This window comes from Phycodurus eques, chromosome 4 (genome assembly GCF_024500275.1).
Source record: "Phycodurus eques isolate BA_2022a chromosome 4, UOR_Pequ_1.1, whole genome shotgun sequence".
NCBI classification, from domain to species: Eukaryota; Metazoa; Chordata; class Actinopteri; order Syngnathiformes; family Syngnathidae; genus Phycodurus; species Phycodurus eques.
This window is the reverse complement of record NC_084528.1, coordinates 4,901,916-4,911,712: the sequence shown is the minus strand read 5'-3', so window position 1 is coordinate 4,911,712 and position 9,797 is coordinate 4,901,916. Positions and strand designations below refer to the sequence as shown.

General features: G+C 40.7%; 1 protein-coding gene across 1 annotated transcript; it reads right to left on the bottom strand.

Moving 5' to 3' along the window:
• Positions 1-4,864: 4,864 nt before the first annotated feature.
• Positions 4,865-7,943, bottom strand: id4 (inhibitor of DNA binding 4). The gene is made up of 3 exons (XM_061675507.1): positions 7,435-7,943; positions 6,887-6,953; positions 4,865-6,323 (listed from the first exon to the last, which is right to left on the bottom strand). The coding sequence occupies exons 1-2, from the start codon at positions 7,822-7,824 to the stop codon at positions 6,906-6,908; spliced, it is 438 nt and encodes a 145-aa protein (XP_061531491.1). The 5' UTR covers positions 7,825-7,943; the 3' UTR covers positions 4,865-6,323; positions 6,887-6,905.
• Between the last annotated feature and the right edge of the window lie 1,854 nt (positions 7,944-9,797).

The window sequence follows — 9,797 nt, the reverse complement described above, 5'->3', positions numbered from 1 at the left end:
TGGTTGCACCTTAGGGTCATGTTCTGTGACATGGCTGTTGGCCAACCCTACACACACACACACACACATCCCAATCTTCAATCTTTCAGGGCCTTGGCAGACTTCTGGTTTCCCTTCTCTAATCTCTGAGTTCTCAAGGGGCATGCAGCCATTCTCTCTGCTATTTAGAGAAGCTTGGCATTTGTCTAAGATCTCATTTCTGTAATTCATTGCCCGTCTCCTGGGAGACTCGGTTGGCACTGGTGATGCCAAATTCTCTTTTTTTCTTTGTCTTCCCCTTTTCCTCCTTACACGCTCTCACAATGTCTTTCTCTGTCTTTCTCTCATTCAGCCTGTTTGGTGTCAAGCAGGAAAGAAGCTGACTATAATGGTTATGTCGACACATGAATTCCCTTCACGTGATTGCGTTTGATGGAAGCTTCTGTGCTCAGATCACACGAGGATGTTGAATGTGAAAGCGGGTCTTCCTTTGTCAGGCATCGTCTTCAGCTATGAAATTAAACTGAATGATCCACGGTGGGATCGTTGTGTCTTCGTATTTGAAATAAAAATACAAACGCAACCCAAATAAAAATATAACTGTGCATCAATTACGATGAGCAATATGAATTCGGAAAATGTAATTGTAATTAATGAGGCATCAATAAAAACCTGTCTGTTAGAGGGCAGCATGTTTAAAGGTCCCATGCCGTCCATTTCTTTTCTTTCTTTTTTTTTTTTTTTTGAAATAATTTCAAATGTCATTTTAGCTGATTTGCAATTTGGGTCGAAAATGCCCAGATGCCATTTTTCAAGCTATTCTAGCTGCTACTGGATCCCTAAGCTTCTCTATTTAAAAATGGAAAATAACTTCGTTCTGGCGTTTGGCGACATCTTGGCAGCCAAGCATTCATATTGACAGATCCTTCGATGTGGGGTCTTACTATCATTGTGTGTGTAAACTATATAATATACAACCCCAATTCCAATGACGTTGGGACGTTGTGTTAAACATAAATAAAAACAGAATACAATGTTTTGCAAATCATGTTCGACCTATATTAAATGGACTACACTACAAAGACAAGATATTTAATGTTTAAACTGATAAACTTGATTGTTTTTAGCAAATGATCATTAATTTAGAATTTTATGCCTGCAACACGTTCCAAAAAACGATGGGACAGGGTCATGTTTACCACTGTGTTAAATCACCTTTTCTTTTAACAACATTCAATAAACGTTTGGGAACTGAGGACACTTAATTGTTGAAGCTTTGTAGGTGGAATTCTTTCCCATTCTTGCTTGATGTACAGCTTCGGCTGTTCAACAGTCCGGGGTCTCCGTTGTCGTATTTTACGCTTCATAATGCGCGACACATTTTCAATGGGAGACAGGTCTGGACTCCAGGCAGGCCAGTCTAGTACCCGCACTTTTTTACTACGAAGCCACGCTGTTGTAACACATGTAGAATGTGGTTTGACATTGTCTTGCTGAAATAATCTTTTTATTTAAGTTTAACACAACATCCCAACTTCATTGGAATTGTGGTTGTAGTTAAGTATTGTTATAAAATACAACATGTATGCTTTTATCTACTGCATTTGGATGTCAAACTTTAACCAGGTCAAACTCATTCTGACCTATGTTATGCATAAAGAAGTAGAAAAAAAATGATGGCATGGGACCTTTAATCAAAATGTTTCAGTGGATCAAGTATCCATTTGCTTTGAGAGAAAAAAAATTTCTATCACTTGTAAAGTGACATAAGTACATGCAGAAATAAAGTCTTGTTCTTCAGTTGGAGCATTGCTGGTAAATTACTGCATCTCACGCTTTATGAATATACGGCTGTTTGTGGCAGGCATTTTACACTAATAGCTGCTTTAAATAGCTGCAATTAGTGAGACGCATGATATATTTAATCACTCTAGACCAATTAGACTGTAATCAAGTAGTGTCCAAGAGTGAGCACGTTTTTGTCCTCCACCGTTCAGCTGCAAGCGGTCGCCATATATTTCTGTGAACGCCGCGAAGAGCAGTGATTAACACGCAGAGATATAGGCCCCCGTGGAATGGCATAATGTGGAGTTAAATCAGCGAGAGAAGGAGGTGAGACAGCACAGCTAAACCTGTTATTGCTGTTTAACATATGCCGAAGGTTAATTCAAAGCAGCAACAATTGCGAGCATCCTCGTTTTATGGGTTTGTGTCACTGTGCTGTGCAGACTTGTGTTTTGAATCATAGTCGCTGCAGAGTGACCCTGAAGAAGAAGAAGAAATCAATTCCATAATACATTTTGGAGATTTCAACTGAGCCTTTTCTGTTATTTAGAACTACAACTTGTGCACACAAATAAGAGGCCTATATGACTATAGGCCTTTCCTAGAATTGATGACAATGACTATGTGATCACAAGGATTGTTCTGATTGACTGGGCTGATATACTGAATAGAGTGGAAAAAAAAAGTAAAAAAAAAATAAAAACAGACCAAGACAAATCATTTGAAAACATTTTCCACTATTGATATGACCTACAAGCTGTACAACTCAATTATTTTTGTCTCATCTTTAATTTTACAGGGCATATAAAAATTTCAATAATGCGGTTGCACCGGTGTTTACATTGTCTTATAACTAGGATTTCCCCCAAATGTGTTTTGGTCTGATGAAACAAAGGCTGAACTGTTAGGCCACAATTTCAAAAAATGTGTTTAGCAAACACAACACTTTTCTGCAAAAAAAAAAAAAAACACCATACACACCTACAGTAAAGCATGGTGGTGCTGGTGGCAGTATCATGCTTTGGGGACATTTTTCTTCAGTTGGAACTATGGCCTTAGACAAGGTGGGTGGAATAATGAAAAGTTCCAAATAGCAGATTGTGTTAGCATAAAACCTTCAGGCTTCTGCTAGACAGAAAAACACGAATAGAAAGGAAAACCCGAGTAGAATGAGTGCAATTTTGGGGGGGGGGGGGGGGGGGGTTAATTAGAAGCACTTTAAATGGTGTGTGCTGACTCCCACATAACATGAGTTGAAAAGTGATGGATTCATTCTGAACACAACCAGTGGAACAACATTATTTCAGTTGTTTATTTTTATTTCCAGTCTCATTTTTTATTTTTTATTTTCATATTCATACTTCCTTAAACTCTAAAACTAAAAGGTAGACCATTCACAGAGCAGTTTCACATCAAGCAATATTTGAACTGACTGGCATAGAAACCTAGAAAAACTAATGACAGTATTCAAATACAACTCGGCATCATACTTTGTTGTTGTTGCCCCTACAAGCTGGTCCCATCTTGGGGTAATGCAAGGCGATGACACCTGAAGTGTGGTACTCAACTGTATATCCATTCTATTTGCTCACTATTGTGGTTGTTATTTTCAGTCGTGTAAAACTGCATGCAAAATAATGCAGATATTTTAAATAAGACATATATTTACCAGATTAAAACCTGAAAATATTAAAAACAGTTAGTATGCGCCACAGAAAAGAGCAACAGAAAAAAAATAATGAGCGTTATTATCTTTGTATTGGCAGAATTCTGATGCAACGGTAGTATTTATGTAAAATGTAAATAAAATGATTTTGCAGGTGAACCAAAAACGCGGCTGTGATGAATGTATAATGCCGGTAAATCCAGAAAAGTGTTTTAATGTGTGTGTAAAATCAGGAGATTGCGGACAGATTAGCGCCATGTATGAATTGTGAATCTCTCCATTGATATTGGAGGCAACTTTGAGAAGAAGAATGTAAACGTACAGTATGTGGTGCCGAACCACGGTAAGCGCGCATCACCAATTCAGATTAGATGTGGTGACATATGCTGTCGTTTAAAATCATCTTAATGCAGAGAACATTTTGGATGATTATGCATCGAATTAATCAAAGTCAAATAAAATAGCGTGAATCCGAAGCTTTTCAATTAGATTCATTAAATGTGTTGCGAGGGTTTATCTCTAACTTTCATCTGGTTTTTATCCTTCAAAACCATTGATGACGGCAGTCGCGGCAGCTGAATCGCATCAAGAGGAACTGAAGTGAATACACACATGCACACACACACTCATGATGATGATGATGATGATGATGGCTAACTTTGCTCGATGGTTTGCGTCTCGAGCCTCTGGATCAGAGCTGTAGCACTGTACAGTCTTGCATGCTACACAGAACCCAGGGCTTATAAGCAAACCTGCGTTTTGACTGGAAACTGCTTATACGGCTCATTGTCCTCATTCGGGTCACAGGTGAGCTGGAGGCTATTCAAACTAAGTGTCGGCAAGAGGAGGGGTTCGCCCAGGACTGGTCGCCACCATCCACACTCACATTCACATCTGTGGACAATTGAGAGTCGTCACTTAGCATAACACAAATGTTTTTGGAATGTGGGAGGAAGCCACCGGGGAAGAAATCAGCAGGGTGGGATTCAGACCCCGAACATCAGAACTGTGAGGCCCAAGTGCTAACCACTGGTTCACTATGCTGCCCCAGTATCTGATAGGACGCATAAAATGTGTACCTGTACCTTCTTCTCTCCCCCATCTGTGCTCCTTTTACATGATGGTTCTATTTCTTTGAAATAATACAATTTGTTCACTGTAATAATAATAATAATAATAATAAAAAGAAAGAAACATTTCAAACGCAACAAACTTTGATAGCATTTTAAGTTGGGCAATTCAACTAAATGTTTTAAGTTTTGCTTTTGTGAAAGTTGGCTTTCCCGCATTCGACAACGAAGAATTGTTTTAATTTTCCTCAAAGCATTTATCCACGTTGCTGTATTTCTGGACGATAAGGTTGTATTTAAAAAAAAAAACTAAAATTAAAATTGGGATCAAATTGAAACGTTGATCCAAATGATTTCCCTCTTACATTAATATTTTACCACACCTCCCTCTCTGGCCTCATTATTTCACTTTCCTGCACCAGCACTGCCAACATTATACCTCTGGAGACAAATAATGAGACGACGCAGTTCTTCCTGGAAACTTTAATTGTTTTGACAGCTCCTCACGAGCCAGTGAAGGTCAATTCTGACAGTCATGTACATGCGCCCTCCCACACTGGCAGGAGGGTGGTGAGGTAAATTTGGTGTTCAATGTCATGAAAAAAAACCCCCAAAAATTGTTGTTTTTTTAATTAATCAACCACACGGCTGCTGAAATGAGTTCATGATCGCCATGAAACATGCTGATCACAATTAATGACTACAATTAATTGTCGTCCATGTATTTAATGTTTGCACTGTCCTAATGAAATGAAAAACGATGCCATGACATCACTCACTATCATTGCATTTTAAGATATTACATTGTACACCGACCGAAGTGATGCGTGTTATGGATTTTATTTGTTTTTTTTCCATGAGTGCATTGTAAAATAAAGACATCGGGCTTTTTCATTAAAAAAAACAACAACAAAAACGATAACCTATCGAAGAGGAGCGACCTATTGCCCCAAATGGATTAAGTGTCATAGTTAGTGAGTATAAAAACAACAAGGGAAAGCTGAGCAAATAAAAGAACTTACTGTATCTATACAGGGGTGGGGTGGGGGGGGGGGGGGGGGCTGCTTCAGTGCACCTTTGGCATCTCTGCAGTGAGCCTGACATGCTACATATTAAACTATTCCAAAACATTGCAATGTTAACTGATATCATCATGTGAGGACAAAACCACATTCATTCACTAAAGACTCCTAAGTGGAAATAACAATATTTACAAAACGACCAATGACATTTTAATAAAAAATATCTTATAATTACAATAGTCTATTTGAAGCATATATGTATTCATTTCACATATCTGTTTTTCTTATAGAACATTTGTTTCTTTTCATGTACAATCTTAATTGTTCTTCAAATTGAATTGTTCTTCTTTACAGTATCAAATATGATATGACCACAGGAATGGCATCCCTGCTTGACACAAAGCATCTATTTTAAACAATAGATGTCAAAAAAATATGTACAGCAGTTTTGCAGTTCAGTAAAGCTTGAAACTCACTTTTTTTTTTTTGAAGCACAATTCACAGGTTTTCAATGTAATGCTCATACACGATTGGGGGGGGATGTCTCAAAACGATGACTGTTAATTCAATTTTGAAAGAAAATATGGATAAAAAAAATGGATGGGGCTGGTTTGGGACAAACATAAAGGGAGACATCTTTATGCTAACTCCATGCTCTATGGATCAAAAATTGTAATTATATTTCAAATAAGTTTGTTCCAGTAGTTTCCAAATTCCCTTGTGATTGTGCATCCAGGTGGCTGTGAGTCTTTGCTTTCGAAGCTTTGCTGGCTTTGGAGCGGTTCTGTGCAGCCTGCACACCTGTGGAGGGGATGAATAGAGGTGGGGGTGAGCTTCAGAGCTCCAGACTGACTGGCGCCACCAACAAAACAGAGGCCATGCTCGATCGACAACCCAAAACAAACCAGGTCAGGCGACAACCACACGGCTCGGCGGGCTACTGCCAGAGCGACCGGCGGATCTCGGACAGACCGGGACACTTTTATTCTCCGGCCGCACTAAATACATGCCGTGTGCGCCGATTCTAGACAGATGTTCTTGTGCTAACATGAACCCAGGGACTGAGAGTCAGTGTCAAGGACTCAAAGAGAGGCCAAAGTGACGTTTGAACCTAGACTTCTTCAATGATTGCTACACCGGTGACCGTTATTGCACAAAGCACAGCTGCCTCTGCTCGTGTTCCTCAATTATTCGTTTCCTTTCCATGCGCCGGCCTGCATTTACTCTGCGATATTGTGCGATTGTTTCAATGAGGATGCGCCAGTCGCCAACCTGTTTTAGCGTTTAACGTTGTGTCTAGATAAATGTCATTTGGAGAAAAATGAAACATAACAACAGTAATCATAAAAAGAATTCACACTTACCAATCAGGTGCGTATGTTTTCAGCGGCATAAAATGGAGTCCTCCGGCTTTTTGACAATTGATGTCCTCTAAAGACAAAGAATACAAACGACAGGTATAAAATGATATGCAGTATGGTTAAGCTTTATTGGTGAAAGCAGCGGCCAATGGCCTGAAATAACACAATACAATACATGTTAAAAAAATAAATCATAAATAATTAAAAAGAAGAATGATTTTTCTTGCCTATTGGCTAACAAATGACCCTTTTTGCGCGCAGTGGAGTGGACTGCAGGCTGAGGTACTTCACCAGCCCTGGCCCTCTGACATTATCATGCAAATCAGAATGCGCTCAATCGAAGACACGCCAAATGCGCCTTTCCCACGCCATATCGATATATATATATATATATATATATATATATATTTTTTTATTTTTTATTTTTTTTAAATAGATTGCTAAAACAAAATGTTGGGCTCCATTGGCACATAACGGGGATGACGCGCTTTGTCTCGCAAGTGGCTGGCGCTAACTATGTCTCGTCTGTGACACTAGTAAAGAACCGGTACCTGGCGGTGCTCGACGTTGAGCGCGGTGAGCGGTGTTCGGCTGGGCTTGGACGCGAGAGGACCGCACGCCGCGGTCCGTTGAGGCGCTTGTTTGTGGAGAGAAGGGTGCGTCTCCAGGGCCAACTGCAGCTCCAGGATATAGTCGATGACGTGCTGGAGGATCTCCACTTTGCTGACTTTCTTATCCTGCGGAATGGTGGGCACCAGGCGCTTCAGTCGGCTGTAGCAGTCGTTCATGTCGTGCTGCAGACAATGCCGGTCGTCCTCTTCCATCCCGGACCGGGCGACGTTGAAGCTCCGCTTGGTCGGATAGTGGAGGGGGAGCCGCCTGCTGCCGGCGGGGGAGGAAGACGGAGAGTCCTGGGGGTGCACGCGAGGGACAGCCTTCATCGCAAACGGCTTGAAAAATCAAGATTGTTGTCGGTCGTCTGCTGTGTTAATATCCCGGGAGGCCGCACACTTGCTCTGACTCGACGTGACTGTGAGCGCACACAAGGAGCAGACTGCACATTTATACAGGAGACGGGGAAAGAGGGGAGGCGCCAAGCCAGCACGCTGACAACACGAGGGGGACAAGCTGGTCAATCGGCTGCCCACCAAAACCCCCCACAAAATGCGTTCATGCGCTGATGCATACCTTTAAGGGGCGTGGCCAAGTCACTGTCATCTGCGGTCATTTCGGCGTTAGCGTCTGCTCCATGCTCCCCTGCGAGTGTTCTCATTTTGTTTTTGTCTTTGACTGTTTGACATCTGAAACTGCTGCTTCTATTCATTTTGGCTTCTCCCAATCATTCAACTAAAATGCTTTTAGAATTGTTTACTGTGTTGATATTAGTTTTCATATGGCGTGGCACTCATTAGATGGTGGAAACCAGCGGTTCTCAAACTCGGCGTACCCTCGGAGGTCCACGTGGGTTTGTGCATATCCACAGTACATATGGGAACCTGCGTGCCAATAAAATAAACATACTAAACTAATGACCTTTCACTGCTTTAGCTTTGGGCCAAATAAAATCTCTGTTAGGATTTGATGTATCACATAAATATGACATCCTTACATGCTCTCGCAATTAAAGTCAGTAGTCGCTTTAAAAAAAAAAAAAAAAAAAAAAAGCTGCGAGAGTGGTTGGAAAAGTCTCTCTCTCTCTCTTTAAATTTAGCATCAAGAAAAAAAAAAGTCCTTTGAATGTACTTAACTCGAACATGCACCTAGGTTGCACATGATTAATACATGGTAAACTGCCATCTATTATTTTGTTATTTTAAAGGAGAAGAGGGGGAAATGACATCAAATTACCGCATTTCTATCATTTGCAACCGATATGCATGGTCCAATTAAGAACAGCTTTTTTTTTTTTTGATTTAAAAAAAAAAAAAAAAAAAAAGATCCACCAGACTCTGTAACTACTGCATAGTATTGTTATTTTTTATTTTTTATTTTTTTACCTGGAGTCTATGTTTCTAATGAAACCTGTTTGCAAGTACCCCCCCCCCCCCCCTCCCCTTTCCTTTGCCGAGCTGTGTCTTTTTTGTGCTTCTTGAATTCCTCCACTCTGGGATCCATGCCACAACGCCTCTCCCTCCGCTTACAGTGTTCATTGAGTAGCAGAGTCCAGCAGACGACTTGGCACCATATTGGGACCTTATTCATTCACACCTACAGTATGTAACTCCTCTACTTTGCCCCCTTTGTTCAGTCTCGTTACACAGGTTGCCATGGACGCTCCGCTGCATTTCAGCCTCAATCCAGAATGTTTCCCACCCAAAATGCATGTAGGGGGCCCCAAGGTCTGCGTCAAGCATGGATGACACCCACCTCAGCGCCTCTTTTGGAGGGTTAATGTCCCAAACTTTATGGGAACCACCACAATCTCCTCAGCAATGAATAATAAAAAAGGCTTAAATGGCTTTAGTTTCTCCTTGTTGTCTTCTCTCACTCTCAGTGTTTTCTGTTGCTATGGGAAGCGGCTGTTGCGCTCAGTAATTTGAGAAGATATTTGGTTCAAGGACAACTTCAAACCATCTCATTTGCCACATATTGTATTCCATGGATACACTCTCATGACAAACATAGTGAGCATTGGGAAGTTAAGTTCGGGGAGTGGAGTGGACCGCGAACGCCAGTGCTGGTTAACTGCTTTTTACACTTGCATGACAGTTAACGTTCAAATAAAGACATGTGAGGCATGCATTTATTACATGCTTCTCGTTGATCTTTGAAGAATGTGTAAAGAATGTTTTGTGGTTTTAACCTATTAAGATGACTCTGGTAAACTTATTTTGACTGTCAAACAAATGTTCAAATGTTACAAGGCACTCCCTGAAAACTCACAAAAAAAGGTTTTTGGGTTGCCCAGCCTCTT